The sequence below is a fragment of the Cyprinodon tularosa genome, unplaced genomic scaffold (genome assembly GCF_016077235.1).
Source record: "Cyprinodon tularosa strain WSP-4 unplaced genomic scaffold, ASM1607723v1 ctg332, whole genome shotgun sequence".
NCBI classification, from domain to species: Eukaryota; Metazoa; Chordata; class Actinopteri; order Cyprinodontiformes; family Cyprinodontidae; genus Cyprinodon; species Cyprinodon tularosa.
In genome coordinates this window covers 2,535,812-2,553,213 of record NW_024039044.1, presented here as the reverse complement: position 1 = coordinate 2,553,213, position 17,402 = coordinate 2,535,812, and the positions used below count along the sequence as shown (strand labels likewise).

The following is a 17,402-nucleotide window of genomic DNA, read 5'->3' as shown; positions in this document are numbered from 1 at the left end:
CCCTTGATCAAGTATTTCCTTTAAGTCAGTCCAAAATGTTTAACAACTCTCCAAAATGAGTGCTGTGAGTAGCACAGCATGACCCCATCCACATTAAATTGTGATTAACCTTTTCTAAAATGAGTCAAACTTCTTGTTATGAGTTATGTGCTCATAACATTAATGAATGAAGCTTGCTGTGATGCATAATTTGCTCAAACGAGTCAGTCACTGTAATTTGATTGAGGTGATAACTCAATCCATGCACTACTGATGGAAACAATAAAACTGAGTCAAAAAAGAGTCACTCTGCACTGCAGCAAACTGACTTTATCTCAATGACATCTGCAATGTCAAAAATAAGGTTAAGTTCCCATAAAACTATGTGCAAAATTATCTATCTTTTATTGTGGGATACTAATTAAGTTGATCAAATATTTTATGAGCTTGTACAATAATCCACAACTTCTTGTTTTCATGGGTTATAAATATAATCAAATACAGAAAAGTGATTTTTTTAGACATTAAGTAGGAGAAGGAGGTATGCTGAATACTCAGGGACTTGAAAAACTATACTACTAAGATAATTAGGGTGTGCTTTTGCTCAGTAGGCAAAGAAGTCATTTTGCATCAACAGTTTTGGTTTTGTCCCATCTTTCCCTTGTCATATGTCAAATTTCCCCTGGAAAAAGCACTTAATCCTAAATCAGTGTATCAGTATATAGTTGTGAGAGCAACTCGATGAATGTGGCTAAAAGTGAAGTATTTTCACTATGACTAGAAAAATCCTATTTTAAGTTAAGTTAATAAAAAAACAACTCATTCACATCTATACATTCCCAATTATTTAACTAAAAATAAGATATAAGAGTAATAGAAATGTGTCTTTTACCACAGTTGTGCTCTCTCTGTTCGATATTGCATTTCCTAGATTGTGAGTCTGTGCCTGTATCTAAAGAGACATCCTCAGTGTTACTTGAGCAAGCTGCAACCAAGAAGTTTGAAGAAGTTGCAGCTTTGCAAGCTGTGAGCATTTCTCTGGATGTTTGTGTCACCTAAGCAGCCAAGGAGAGCAGAAAATATGGCACTAATAGGGAACAGAATGGCCCAGCTAACAGGTCTGTTGCTGGTCATAAACTGCTTGTTTAGTGGAGGTTCAAGTTGAGCTGAAACCAGTTTCACACTGGAAAATTCTCCTAAGGGACCTCCTAAAACAGCAATTCAAGTCAACTGAGATGTGTTTCATGGGAAGTTAGTTTATTTATGTAGCTTCTTCTTCTTTTATTCCTATACTAATATAAAACCTCAATTATATTATTTATGCATGGTGTGAATTTCACCCCGCCTCTCGCCCATTGACTGCTGGAGATAGGCACCCCTCGCGACCCCACTCGGGACAAGCATGTCAGATAATGGATGGATGGTGTGAATTTCAGAGTTCATGTTTTACAGTACATATTTTAGGATCTTTTGTGGAGCAGAGAGAGGGCCTTCAGTTTTTCAGACAAAGGTTCTGTTTGTTGCTTTCTACTTGGGTGAATGGCTTTAACTTGTTTTGTAGTCAAATATGTTTTACTTTTATAATCCCGGACACAAGCGGCTGAAATGAGCTTTAAGCGTAGTGTGTCTAGGCTCTCTCTTAGAGATAGGGTGAGGAGCTCAGTCTTCTGGGGAGGACTCAGAGTACAGCCACTGCACCTCCACGTCAAGAGGAGCCAGTTGAGGTGGCTTGGGCATCTGGTTAGGATGCCTCCTGGATGCCTCCCTGGTGAGGTGTTCCAGGGACGTCCCACCAGGGGGAGACCCAGGACACACTTGAGTGACTACGTTTCTCGGCTGGCGTGGGAGCGCCTTTGGGTTCCCCCGGAGGAGCTGGCCCTAGTAGCTGGATGGATGGATGGATGGATGGATGGATGGATGGATGGATGGATGGATGGATGGATGGATGGATGGATGGATGGATGGATGGATGGATGGATGGATGGAATGAATGAATCTGGGTTGAATTTAAAACAAGCCAGATGGTATAATTTTGTTCTACAGGCCCTCTATGGCTGCAGCGAGCCAATCTATTAATCTAGAAAATGTTTTTGAGGATCTACTGTTATAAAAAGAAAAAATCTTAGTCAATTAAAATACTTCAGTGAACTGTTTTGAGCTTCAAAATAAAAATATTTCAATTAAACTAAAATATAATTTAAAATATCCTTGAAGAATTTTGACTATGGTAAAAAAAAAAAAATATGTAGTGTGACTTTAAAAATAAAATCAGTTAAATAAATTGGTTAATGATTTCAGGTCTATTTTTGCCTTGTCTAATTTTCTACAACTGAACACAAATAAAAAATATGTATATGTTTTATGATAAACAAATATGAACCAGTGGCGGCTGGTGGAGCTATAAATTCCAAATAGTCATATACCAAACATATACTAAGTTATCACACACCAGTATATTTATATGAATGCCAACAACACCCATACTTTTACTTTTTTAACATATTTGTTGCCCTCCTGAGGCTATGTGAAGGCAAATCTGTGTTTTGCATGATCCAATATTGTGTCACATACCTAAAAAAAACCAACAATGTACCAGTTTAGTAACGGAGAAGCTATTGGTCAATGGACAAAGATTTTTGCGCCCTAAGGCGGAAATACGTCACTGACTGGACCGGACCGGGCATTCGAGCCCCTGAGCCGGCAGCTCCGGGGCTGGTCCAGTTTTGCTGCACTGTAGTCAACTGAAATCCCGGATGATTTAGAAATTTCCCCCCAGACATTTTTTTTTAGGTATGAATAGTAGCACATCTCCAGGAAAAAGAGGACATCTGGTCACCCTACCATATCAACAATTTGATATTTCAGTGAGTGAGTGCTTGTTGCTATGATGCATCTTTCCCTCAGCAGCTTCGTTCATTGTAAACCAACCAATCAGTGCACAGGTAATCTAAATATTCATGAGCATACCATAAAAGGAAGTAAACCTGTCGTTTCATCATTTTTTAACCAGCCTTGCATTAGGGCTCATAGAACAGCAAATATGCCATTTTCAGCCCAACCAATGTTACACACCCTATTCAGAGACCTTAAGGACCAACACCAAATACCCTTTATAATCATTCTATGAACCCTTTAAATATAACAGGTTAAGGACCACAGTATGTCCTGCACAACCACAATGCAAAGACAACACACCACATGTTGATGCATTTTATTCAGAAAAATGACTTATCTCGTCCGGGATACGCCATCCACCTGGGAATGTAGTCGTCTTTGCTACTGCAGCCTTAAACTGAACATGAAGAAAAAAAGACCTCACTGTCTTGGAGAGATAAGGTACATGACCCATCTCACCTTACTTATCATAGACCTGTCTGTCGTCTCAATAATCACACCTCCCAGCAAGTTGTAAGGTTGTATAACATCACTGAGAAATGTCCACTCAACAAAACGGTGAACAGGAGGCGAAGAGGAAACTCACAGCCTTCACTCATGTGGCCTTTGACTCTGTCAGCTTCATTTTGATGCAGAGAGAAGAGAAAACAAAATACAAATAGAAAAATGAGTTACATAAAAAGTAAAAGGCTTCTTGAGATAAAAAAAAAATAGACAAAATCTGGCAAATAGGAATCTCATGCTAGCTTTCAAAAGGTTTTGCAAGCAAAACCAGTCTTTCTGATTTGTAAAACAGCTTTATTCCCAATTCTAGTTGTTGTTTTTTTAAGGGGTTATACATTTTATGTTGAACCATGTGTTATATGACAACTTTGTTTTTATAATGTCTGTGCCACATGTGGGGAAATAGCATTGAAATCAACATAAATGCATACAAAATCTGCCACCATTCCTTTCAAGAACCAGATGGTTAATAAATACACAAAATCAGGCAGATGCTGTTTTACAAACTGAATTAATTCCCTTTTAATTCTATGTATAGTAAACAGTGCAGCTACAAGATTGTGCAGGAGAATATCAAAATCAGATATTAACCCACTCATTTAACAGAGAAAACACTCTGTTAAAAAAGAATAATAAAAATATTAAAATAATAAAAACTGCAGATATGTCATTTCCCACACCAAAAACATACTATTAACAGGCATTAGTCTTTATCAGAGGCACTTTAGATGTATCTTCTCTTCAAAAAATCTAAATCAATTTAACTATACTTTGCAGAGAAGTTGCTCATCAGTTCTAGCCTTTGGCTCCCCTGGTCTCCTCATTAATATTTACCAAAAAAGGAATAAAGCCCCTGTCGCACCTTGACCATTTGAACCAGCTGTTATGATTCTGGCCTGTTTGACTGCTCTGCAATCAATTACAGCTGCTGCCTGCTGCACTGCAGTGCAATCAGCAGCATGTCTCTCAGCTGTGTTTTAGCAGTTATAAGACAGCCTGTGGCAGGCAGACAGGGCCAGATAATTGCAAGCCAACAAGCAAGCGGTATCCAGCACGTCATGTTACCTGACCAAGCTCTTGACCAAGCCTCCACTTCACAGATTTTCCCTCTTGCCAAGGTCCTTCCAGGACCTTGATCCTGCCTCTGTGCTCCAAACCACCCAACTGTTGCCCATCCAACAACTGTTTAAAGGAGCAGTTTGCTCTGTTCAAGCTGCTGATCCACGCTGAAGGGAGGGCACTGATAAGGTTAGTGGTTTGGTTGGTTTCATGCATTTCATTATTTGAATTCATTCAAGCCACTACCCTACATCTACCTTCTTATTAATCCCTGGTCCTTGGTGGATGTCCTCCTGAAGTCCTGAGTTCTGAATAAACTGTTTAAGTTCTTATCCTGTGTTCTGGCTGAAAATGAGGGTTTTCTGTCTGGATCATTACACCAGCGTATGCTTGACGTACGAAAAATGTGGCAAAAATGCTGGCATACATTGGATAAATTATGAGTACGCTGCAACATGCTGGCACACGTCGACATGCAGCAAGTACGTCGAGAGGTAGTCCAGCGTATGCTATACATGGGCTGATCATTTGAAATACATTAAGTGTAAGTTACTTACTACGTCCTGGTGTCTAGCTTTTCCAAAACCTATGAGCAACTTTTGCATAACCCATTGGTAACTTGTCAAGAACTTATCTCCGATGCATATCAACTTATCTGACATGTTCCAGACTAATGCTGAACGTGTTTCCAACGTACAGTTACAGTATAACGCATTATTGGCAGCGTTTTAGTATAAAGGGGGGTTCACAGGAGGAAACCGTCAGTTCTCCTCCAGGCTTCACTCCCATCATAGGGTGAGCGAGAGACACATTTCCTAGCAGACATGATGCTGAATCTGCTAAAACTGCTAATTTTCTTTCTTTTTTTCTTATTTATTCTTCTTTGGGGCGCAGTTGGTAATCAGCAGCTAGGTTGATACTGAGCTCAAAGACATCTTTTTAAGCATACTGGGCGCCTCCGGCTGCATCGCTGCCCCCCTCAGGACAGTGGCTTATGCATAATTTCATGGGCATTATGCTGCCATGTGCTATGCCTAAGCTAGATTGTTGTTGAACATAAGCTCTGGACTCGTTATGAATTTTTTATTTATACCCCCAAAATTGAAAAAAATACATAGAAAGTTAAGTGTATGCCAGCATTTTAGGAGATTCTGGGACGTTGGGCATACGTTGGCTAAATTATCAAGGTGTGACAGAGCCCTAAGTTACAAAGCAGCATTATTCAAACTTCATGATCCCTGCTGAGGTAATAACACTTTTCATTTACTGCCTCCGTTTTTTACATGCCAGGGCAGCTGTGGCTTGGAGGGAACACTATGTCGAAAGTTTTGGCTTAGATCTCAGCTGCCTCTCAGCACCTGTTGCTACATTCTTTAGCAGGATAAAAAACCTGAAGTCGAGTGTTGAGCTGCAAATCACCGTAATAGCATATCAATGTTGTGAGTATAGCTGACTGAATAAAACTTGCAAGAGGGCCAGACATAACTAGAAATGTGTCTTTCCTGAATTGTAACCCAGCATGCCTAAGTAAACTCTGTCATCCTGGTTATGGCAACCAAAAAACAAGCTTGATTGGGGCAACCAGACTTTTAGAAATGTTTTTAGAAAAACTAGGTGAAAGACCAGTTGCCTCTAATTTCAGGTTAACTGTTCTGTGGTTAGAACAAAACCATGGAAATCATTGCTTTCTGCCCTTTAAGAAGATTTTTGAAAACTTTGGCATAAAATTCCCTCAATGTAAAACATGGTGGTGGCAGCTTTATGGTGTGGAGATGATTATCATTAACTGGGATATGGATCATGTTGGCACAAAATCAAATCCCAAGCTTTATTTAGAACAGAAGCCCTTTGACATTTGTAGAGCTGTCACATTCCCTGAAAACTCACTTCTATGGCAAGATTACTGATTTTCTCTTCCAATAATCTTAAGGATGCAAGATTATCCAGATGGCTCGGCAAACATTCTTATAATCAAATTTTTCCTGCTGTTTGTGGTGTGTTAAGAGTGATCTAGCCTGTTTGGAAGGATGTCGCGATTGCTCCAACATCCAATTAGGGACATTCAACATGTATGATTGTCTTTTCCTGATATGGGGAGTGCTCCCCAAACTACACAGCCTGTTGAATGTGGTCAAAAATAGGAAGTTGACTGAAACACTGAGGGTAAAAAACAAAAAACAATTCACCTCCATATCAGAGTGTAGCTATCTCTACTTCTTTACCCAACGCTCTCCCCTTCACGTTTTAGCTCAAGTTTTTTGGGAGAATTCCTGTCTGTTATCTGTGTGTCTAGTGAGTGAAATCTGGCTGTACAGTGCAAACTGTTGGACCAACCTATTGTATCTAAGATTTTTCTGTTGTCATGTGTTGGGGCTCTAATAACTTAAATGACAATGTTAAAATCTTGCCTTGTGAACCAAGCATAAAAAAAACGAAGATAAAACCACTTTGTTCGTCAAACTGTGCTGGTAAAAATGTAAACAAACATGTTCCAGATGTACGGAGTGCCCAGAGTAAGCCTGTGTAAGGTTTTGAGTGGCCGAGGCATTACTACAAAATTAAACAAGAGGCTTAATGTGGCAGCAGACCAGCATTCCAGGGATTATGCATCATGATACTATGGGTGGAAATGTGGCTTGTTGACAAAAAGCACACATGCCCAGTTAGGTAATTTTACCACTGCAGAAAGACAGGATTCAATCAAGTGTCTTTGTGCATGTCGTTCAGATTGACAACTGACATAACCCAGGCATGCCCAAAGTCGTTTGGGCTGCTGTCCTGCAGGTTTTAGAGGTTTCTCTGCTAAGCACAGCTGATTCTGATGATTGCAGTTCAGTCTATTAATCAGCTAAAAATCAGCTGTGTTGGAGCAGAGAAAGCTGTAACTTTGGGCATGTTTGACATAAACAAGCCCTATCATTGAGGACACAGTGTCACTCAGATCAAAATATTTTGATTACTTTTGTTACACAAAATTTTGACGAGCTCTTAATTCTCAAAACTTAATGTACATATTTCAAGATGCTTAAAAACTGAGGTTGAAACATGACTTTTACAGTAGATCTACCTCAAGGCCAATGTTGCAGCTTAAAATTAAAATGAGCATTTCTCTTAAGTGTTAAGTATTTCAACTGTCACACTCCACACATTACTTACTTTACCTCCTTTTCTACATCTCTCAGCATAGGCAGGTTGGAGGGCAGGAGGACTTATAGCTGGACGGGGAGGATGTTGGTCATACCAGGACAAAGTTACTTCAGATTTTTAAGCACTCATAATATTTCCATTTGAACTTTTGAGTTGGATAGAAATAATGTTAAGATGTATTAAAATATATTATTTTTACTCAACTATCATTAGTTGACAAATCTGCTGTTAAATCTCAAACTAAATCCTGAAGGTCTGTGCATGAATGAGGGAAGGTCTCTGATCTTTTCCATCACTCTAAAATTCTCAAGGTTTCTTGTTCCTCTCTGTTACTTTCTGCTCCTTCCACAAAGTTTCTACAGGATATAGTTGTTGGAACTGAGATGCCACAGGTAAATGTATTTCTGTGGGTTTGGCCTCTTGTTTTAGGTCATTATCTGAGATGCAAATTCAGTTTTCTGTGGCAGTTCACTAGATCTGCAACAGCGATAAATGAGACACTACTGGCGTGAGTCTTTTGCAACACAGTTTTCAGACGGTTGACGATGAAAAAACTAACACCTGTCTTACTTGAATAGCCTTTTTACTTGTTTTTCCTGTTTTGATGAAGAGCAAAGAAAAAAGCAAGTTTATACCCAGGCGTTGCTGTGGACACTTGGATATCCATCCATCTATTCATTTTCTATTGCTTAGCCCTTGTCATGGTGGGGCTGGTGCCTATGTCCAACAGTCTATGGGCAGGAGGCAGGGTACACCCTGGACAGGTCGCCAGTCTGTCGCAGGACACTCATATAAATGTAGTAAAGTTGGAGGTTTGCTTGTTTCAATGTAATCATACATATTTCAATATAGAGCTTTAAAGAAATCTCAATTACCAAGCCAGTAATGTCGGGCTGGAAGGGCTCTATTTAAAGTCGCCTGATGGAACTGAGACACAAAAACACAAATTTTAAAGCAAACCAGGCAAACGTTTCTTTTTCTTCATAATTTATCCCAGAAATCAACACATCCTGGTGAACAAAAGAAAAACAAATTATTTCTGAAGGAATAAGAATAACTATTGAATAAGAATAGCTATTTGAAAATCTGTGCCTCTTTATGCAAACCTCTTCACAGCTTCTTAAAAACATCTACTTACAAACATAACAATACAAAAGCTCATTTATAGATGTGACACATCCGTAATACCTGACTATGCAAAATTCTCCCCATTATGTCTCATAGCTTTATTCATAATTCATAACATGTCTAATTTAAAAGCATTACTTAACCCTGCATGTTTACGAGCAACAATAGATTCTCTCTCCAATCTTGCAACCAAGCTTTTCCATTAATGCCTAAGTTACTCTCACTAACTTCTAAACTTTTCCTGCCAAGAGTCATAAAACTCGTCACGTATTCTGTAACCCAGCACTGAACCCCCTTGCTAGATTCTTCATTATAACCCTCTTTCACTCACTGGGTTCTGCAGCTGCCTGCTGCCGCTAAAGCCTAAATCAATACATGGACGCGACTGTTGATGATTCCTGAAGCAGGCGAGATTACCGATCTAGGGAAAATATTCCATGAAAAGTGTTATTTTAAGTTTTGCTGTGTGCCAGCTGTGATTCCAAAGAAAATTTGTGTCTCACAATGTAGTTCAATATCATATGGAATAAACTATTCTAAAATGCCTGCTTTTATCAGTGTGACATAGAATCACAAAAACGTTACTTATACAGATTTTAATCATTCTTTTTTCGACTGCTCTCATCATCTTTTTACTTCAGGGTCCTGTGAGGCATTGTGATTTCTTCTTATGTAACAGGAGAATAAAGGAGAGCTTAGGTAGGAACAGTTACAGACAAGCCGAATGCTTTTGCTGAAGGATATAATGTTGATGTACGAAGGGACAGAAGTCATATTCAAGGTCTGAAAAGTGAAAGAAGCCAGCTGCATGAATGTGAAATGTTTTGTCAGTGCGGGCAGGAAATTAAAAGCTTTGTTGATCTAAAAAAAACACACAAAAAAAAAACATTTTGGTCTGAAAGTTTCTGGGAAAACAATAGCACAATATTTCCTTGAATGCAGTTCTTTCTATCTATCTATCTATCTATCTATCTATCTATCTATCTATCTATCTATCTATCTATCTATCTATCTATCTATCTATCTATCTATCTATCTATCTATCTATCTATCTATCTATCTATCTATCTATCTAAATTTGCTCTACAGTGAGGCCACACCCACACTCAAACCAAACCCGTTACCATTAAATGCAAAACCATATGTGCGGCCATCATTATAGAGATGATTAATTATGTGTTGTTCTGCGTTTTTTTTTTTTTTTTTTTAAGTAATAACTCTCAGTGCCTGAACTGGATCCTGTATTTGGATCATAGTTTGCTGGCTGAGGCAAAAATCTGTAACTTTATTTCATTGCAGAAGCCAAACGATGAAGAATTTCCTAATTATAGGAACGGATGGGATTCTGTGTTGCAGAGGGAATCTACTTGAAAAGCAATTTAAGTGGCTGAAAACAATATAACAGAAAAGTTTACAAACCACGGTTAGATTTTATTCATAATATTGTAAAAGAATACATTCTTGCATTATTCAAAGAGGGCTGTATTTGTAGCTGTGACAGAATTCCTCTGACTGTATGTCAGTGTTTAGAGGGGTGTGACTGGCAGTGTGTGTGTATAAATGTCTTCAACCCTGTGAATGTGTAGTGATGCACATTTTTGTGAACATCCTCTTAAAAAGATCCGGTTAGCCCATTTCATTAGTCAGTGACTGGACAGGCCTCAGTGAGCCCATCGGGCTTTATTAGTTCATGCTGCTGTGGGTAGACACACATCACAGAACTTGCACATAAAAGCAAGTGAAGAATGTTAAGACGCCCTCAAGACAGGCAATTTCTCACTTTAATTGTTTGATTTTTGTAGCTTTTGAGTTTTAGGATAAGTCTGAAATAAGAATATAAAAGCAATAGGGTTTGGGTTCTCTGGACCCTTTGGTTCTCACAATTCAAAGCTTTGGTTGTTAAGACCTGGGGGAAATAGCAATTAATATCACTCAATATACTCAAGATAAATTACACTACTGGAAAACAAATGCTGCAACAAAACAAATGCTAAAGATATAGTCTCCACATAGAAGTACATCTCTTGTGCGTGTGTTTATATCTCAGTTAAACTCCAATTTGCTTAGGAACTAACTAACTGATGTTAGAGGGCATGAAAATCTGGAAATCTAAGAAATGTTTGGTAAAACCTGGTGCTGTTTTAGGCAGGAATACACAACAAGGTTTAAGAAGTCAGGGATTCAGACTTCAATATTTCTATATGAAAACTCAAAATGTTATTTTAGAATCAATATGAGCAGCATTAATGATTACCACCTGTATTATATGTGCCACCTGCTTTTACAGCAGCCATTTTTTATTTGTTCTTCCCAATACCTGTTGTTTTGTTTTAACTTGTGCACTACATTAGTAGATACGTATGTGACCACCTGGAAGTAACAGCTACTTTCAGTCAACCCAAGTACAGTATCTACACTGTACCTCTTCACTAAACCAACCAGAGGGTATTTCCATAAAGCTCTGTAAAGCTTTATTTAGCCTTTATCAATATTCAAAACTTTCCTCATTAAATTATCCTTAAAAGTCATTTTTGACCACTTTCGTGGCTGCAATAGGAGCTCATTTCAAAGGTATATGTAAGGTCTACAAGCAAATTTCTCTAACAACTAAAAGATAAATGTCTTCCTGTACACATGCTAAATCAAATAATTATAATGGGAGGTGATTAATTTAGCTTTCAGTCTTCTATAAATCTCAAGGTATTGGGCAGTCATGAAAATGGCCAAATCAAAGAGTTTTTAACAACTTGCTCACAGCTACTATTCTTTGCATTTGTAATATCAAAACATATTTCTAATCACAATCAACTGTTTATCTCCAACCTCTGGTGTATGTAGAAAATACATTTAAAAGGGCAGTTATTACTTTTATTACTCACCCTGTCCTCCTCCTCTCTGAGGTCAGGCATGGTGCTGATACACAAGCTAACAACAGTGACAGCAACCATGATCACTGACAAACAGGCGAAGATCTTCCCTGGTAGGCCTGACTGAGGATTCTCCACCATATCTCTCAGCCAATTCATCACTTTCCTGTACTTTGTTTCCTCCACTGGGACTCGCTGCATGGCATTTCTCTGCCTACGCTCCTCCTCCCGTCTCTCCTTCTCATGCACCTCCTCGATGCGTGTGTACATCTTTCTCTTGCAGCAGCGCTCCATGTAGGCCATCTCGACCCCCCAGTAGTTCAACTCGTCATGCAAGGACAGGACACACATCTCTCGCAGAAGCCGTAGTTTCCCTGCTGCCAAGAAGTTAAGGATGACTTTAAAGGCGGATGGAGAGCGGTCAAAGAAGAACTCCTTCCTGGCTTCATCATAGTCGTCACATACACTGGCAATTTCCTCAAGTGACCGACAGCCACAGAGGCGACCTAGTCTTGTGAGGGGGAACTGCTGGAGAGTGGTCCAGGGGAAGGTGTAACGATTTCCACCCACATTAATCACAGCCAACAAGGTATGGTCAACGGAGACAAGGTCTTCTGGCCTGCGAATAAACTGTGCCCTCTTGTAGTACACTCCCTGGAGGTAAAGAACGAGGCATTAGAATCTGACACAGAACCACACCCACCAGCTTAGTTATCAGATGCACATCAAATCCGTGTTGGACTCCACCTTAATTTTGAGTGGCATAGCTACAACAAAGTGTCAAATGCTTCTCAGAGAGTTTGGTCCAAATTGGCATTACTGCATTAGAAAGTTGCTGCAGATCAATCAGCTAACATCAAGGGTCAGAACCTCCTGCTCCATTTAAGAAACCAGTCTGAGCTTATCTGAGCTTTGTGAGATGGAGAATTATCCTGTTGGAAGACGGCAATAGAACAGGAGTCCACTCTTGTCATGAAGGGATGGACCTGATCGGTATCAACACTCAGGCAGTCTGTTAACTTTTGTTGGTACTGTGGTGATAAAGTCATACCAAGAATACCTTCTGTACACTATGATACCACCAACAGCCGGAGTCAGGGATACAAACTAGGATGAAGCCAGGCCTTCATGTTGTTTACACCTATTTCTGACCCACCATCTAAATTCTACAGTCGAAATCTGCTGCTGTAGCACATCTGCTTATGACGTTTTATGTTTTAGGGCTGTTTTTGGTAACACTCTTGTTAATAACAGAGGTATCGAGAAAAACCTGTGGGCTTTGGAGCTACTGTTCTACTGTTTTCTATCATATGCAACTGCTCTTCCCTAAGATCTACAATTTTTGTTTTTTCAGAAAACTTTTCATAAACCTAAGACCTGGTTTAGGGTTAAAATTCCAGTAGATTCCTCTTCAGAAATACCTAGCACCAAAAACCGTCATACTCTCAAAGTAACTTCTTTTTCATTATGCTGCTAAGTTTAACTTCAGCGGGGCATATTCATCACCTTCATAGTAGCAATCTAACACTTTTAATTTGTGCCGATTAGCTGTTTTGAGTAAAAGAGCATGGCAGGAGTACCTTATAATGTGCCTGATAGGTGTGTTATTCTACTTTCATTTGGGGAAGTTTTGACATTAACATACCTTGATGGTCTCAGTTTCTGGAATTTCAGTGAAGATCCGATCCAGACTGCTGTCATCGCTGACCGAAAGATTGCTGAAATCATGGTTGGTGTTGCTGATGATGGGCATGGCAGCATTTGGAAGGCTCGCTGCTCCACAGCGGGCCACTCAGAGCAGGATAAGAACAGGAGTCTTTGGAGGCCAAAGTCTTTCTACACTTCTAACCAGAAGGTTTATTTCAGCCTTCAGTGATCTTAATTAAAGATCAAAATATGTAGCCAAAAGAGAATCGGGGTAGTACTGATGTCTCTAATCAGCTAATTTCTAGGTGACTTGTATCTAATAGCTGCAACAGATGAGTCCGACGAGTCAGGAAGGCAGGCAAGTGTCCGGGTCCACTGTGTTGCCCTAACAGGATTATGAAGGGCACAAAAACATGATGGCATCATGCAGACGCTGGAAGAGGAATAAGTAGAAAGAGGTCAGAGTGGGTCCTGATTAAACAGTCATCAATAAATCCCTAACAATGACAAGCTGGAGTTTGTCAGCCATAAATAGCCTCCCATGCTGACATGAGGATACAGTAAATTCATTTAACCACAAATCAGGATCCAATGAAGACAGCCTGACTTGTTTAGTTAGAGTGGGTGATAAAGGAAAAGAACATTCAATATTGTTGTTCACACTAAGAGTAAATTAGTGGCAGCTTTCCTCCAGACAGACTCTGAATCACAGTTTAGAGGAGAATCTTACTGCCAATTTAAAAGCTCTGAAACTTATTGGCACAGTTAGATGTTTCGTTTCCCACATTACTTTGTTGTGCAAATGCACTAAACAGTTCTTGGTCACAATGTGAGTGTTATTCTGCCAATGTTCCAGTCCAACTGCCTTTAACCTTAAACCCTGTCTTTTATTCTCACATTTTGCAACTGAAGCCTAAAATCATCCATTTGAACTACAATTGATTTTGCACTCTGCGGCTATTGCACTGGGCATCAACAATTTCCAATGTGAGTAAATGTGAGGTCACCTTTAGGAAAATAAATCTTCATTTTCTTCCTCTTTGTTATAACTTGTAGTTTGTTTAGACTGAGAGAGCAGCTTGTGAATAAAATCAACATTTGACTCTGGCCTCAGCCTCTCAGTTTAAAAATTTATGCACATACACTTTTTCCTGATCTAAAAAAACAACAGTTTTCCGCCACTGTGACTCCTGCCTCACAACATTTAAGGGTCAACATCATCATCCCCTACCAGATCAGTTCCCCTACCGATCTGTGCTGCTTGGAGTCCTGCAAGTCCACTCTCTTCCTGTCCATGCTACACTGTAAACCTGAATAGCTGAATAGGTTATCAGAACTCAAAAATGTTGAAGCAATTAGTTCGCACAACGTTACTGAAGCATCCATGCAATACCTAAGTCAGATGAATTATTAATATGTTGAGGGGCATTAGAGAAACAACATGCAGCAATTACCATGCTATTTATTTCAACACACAACTCTATTTGATAGCAATCTGACAACTATAAATCTGCAATCTAGCAACATTGAACAGTCCTCATTGAATCTAGTTGCATCCTCTCTTATGGTGTGGGAGCATTAATCACACCCATTACCAATACTTTGTCAATAGGCTCTTATTACAATTTGCACAAGTACTTCCTTATTAAAGTAAATTGATAAGCTTAATTAAAACACAATTAATCACTTTGAATTTCCAGGTTTAGTCAGATATTCATATCACAGAAAACAGAACAACAAATCAGGCTTGTGTCTGTATATGCAAACAATGGTAAAATAAGGTCAGAATTCAAATCCAAATGAACTTTGCATTTATATCAAGAGAGAAGAACAAGTCTGCTGTCTCTGACCATATTAACCACAGGCATCAAATGTGTGAATGCATAGAGCAGACCAACCAACGAGGCTTCACTAACTCAGATCCTACAGGATGAGATCCTTCACTGAAGGAACCAATAAATCATGCTGCTCATATCTGGTTTCTCCCTCAAAGAAGAGAAGCTCATGATAAAGTGCATATTAATCAGTCCTTACTCTACAGACTTGAAGTTTTCTTGAGAAAAGTTCAATAAGAAAGATATTTTTAGCACGCTATTCTTAGACGCTGTTTCTACAGATAGGGACACAAAGGACAGGATTAAAGACGCTGCATCAGGATGTGTTGGAAAGAAATTTCAGGCAGAAATTAATTAACTATGTGCGTTCTTATTTAGCAAGTCACACCTTGGTCCTCCTTGTGGAGGATTACCAATAGAATAGGCAGTAACAATAACTTTGGCAAGTCACATACCTTTCAATGAATGCCAGGTAAAATAGTTTATACTTGATTTTTTTATACTTGACACACACAAAAAAAAATACTGCAACCGTTTTTGGCATTAACTTAATCATATTTGGTTACTTTAACACAAGTTTTTTTTAATTTTAACAGGGTAGGATATAAAACAATTGTGTTAAAGTAACCTAATATAATTAAATGTCAAAGGCAGTCGCATTATTTTTTTTTGTGTGTAACTGTACCATTTTCTACTAAAGATTATAACCAACTACATTTCAGTTTGAAATTGTTTCAAAGCTCAGAGGCTGAAATGCTTCCTGAAGAGATATTTGTAAGACTATTTTAATTATGTTTAAATAAGCTTTATAAATCGAGTTTATCTGTGGTGTAAAAAAATGTATGACTAACTAATGTTTAAACATTGTTTAACACTAACAATCTTTGCCTGTAAACCAACTGGTTCAAAATAGTTTAAATGGTCAGCCTTTAACTCAGCTGTACAACTAAATAAAATACTCAGTGAGAACCACTTTATGTGATGAATTGGTACAAATCGCCCTTCCTCTAAGTAATGCCAAAGCTCCATTTAAAGGTGATGCGACAGAAACGCTCTCTGCAGAGATCAGCCAGCTGGAACTTATGGAGCACAGCTTACCATTTTGTGTCCCGCACTCATCTCCTGATGTCCGAATGAAATCTGAGGGAAACCCCTGTATTGCTGCGTGATCCCACCGCAGCCTCTTCAACTCCACATCCGTCTGTCAGCCGGCAGCCTCAGGCGCCTCGTGCCATCAGGAATGAGGAGGAAATCCCTGACATCTGCATCTTCCAAGCTGAAGGGAGGTGCGCAGCCGGTCTGAACGCAGAGGTGGTAGGAAACAGGTGAGGGTCGGTGCGCTGAAAGTGTCCCGTTCCAGCCCACCCAGCGGTGCTACGGGAGGGGGGGAGGCATAAGGGAGGGGAGGGGGAGGGGGGGGGCATAGGGGAGGGGAGGGGGAGGCAGGTTGGAGCAGCTGTGCTCAACACCGGTGCCCCGAGTAGCTGTTCAAGTTTGCGTAAAGGTGATGGAAGGCGCAACGGTAACCAGAGACATCCGGAGTTCATCTGACCAAGAGGTTTAGTTAGAAGTAAAGGCGGCGAGTGTCTCCTGGGGTCTGCGGGATAAATCTGCTGATGGATGGATTCTGTGGAATTCAAGGACACAGAGGAGATGTTGCGCTCTTTGTTTATATCCCTCAAAGCATTGTGCGCAACAGGGGGCGCGGTTTCCTCTGAAAATAATGTGCAAAATGAAAAGACAAGAGGAAAAGTCTTTACAGAACACATTTTCCGTAGGGCTAAATTAGAAGATGTTATATTGGCTTATTGAATTTCGGATAATAAAAAAAAAAAACTACATAAAGAGAAATATCAATTCATTAACTAAAAATCAAATGTAAATATCCAGCATTTATGGTAATAAGGCTGAACAAGGAAATATTTGAACAGGGTTAACTTTGATAACATGGATATCAAACTGAGTGGTCAAGGTTTTAACTGACAAGATTGGCTTTGAGCAAGGAAGGAAAGGAAAGGAAAGGAAAGGAAAGGAAAGGAAAGGAAAGGAAAGGAAAGGACAGGAAAGGAGGATGGTAGTGGGTAGAGAATAAGCTCTGGAACCCAGACCTGAAAAATACGCCAACAAAATTACAGACAATTGAGGACCAATTGCATTTTATGACCATGTGATGGTTGAGGCTGTTTCATGATGGACTCTAGCAGAGGGAAAAAAGGTATAAATGATTTTAGTTTATGATGAATTCTTGTTTTGATTTGATTTGCAGGAATGTATGTAAATGAGGTGACTCTTGGGAGCCGGTTCATGCAGCCCACTCAAGCTGTGCTGCTGCTTTACACAG

General features: G+C 39.4%; 1 protein-coding gene across 1 annotated transcript in view; it reads right to left on the bottom strand.

Moving 5' to 3' along the window:
* The window catches only part of kcng4a (potassium voltage-gated channel, subfamily G, member 4a), a 30,203-nt gene extending 13,731 nt beyond the window's left edge, over positions 1-16,472 (bottom strand). The window contains exons 1-3 of the mRNA XM_038294015.1: positions 16,160-16,472; positions 13,225-13,659; positions 11,592-12,233 (exon numbers count right to left, since the gene is read on the bottom strand). Of these exons, the coding sequence (XP_038149943.1) occupies positions 11,592-12,233; positions 13,225-13,332 (750 nt within the window). The 5' untranslated portion in view covers positions 13,333-13,659; positions 16,160-16,472. The remainder of the gene's footprint in view (positions 1-11,591; positions 12,234-13,224; positions 13,660-16,159) is intronic.
* Between the last annotated feature and the right edge of the window lie 930 nt (positions 16,473-17,402).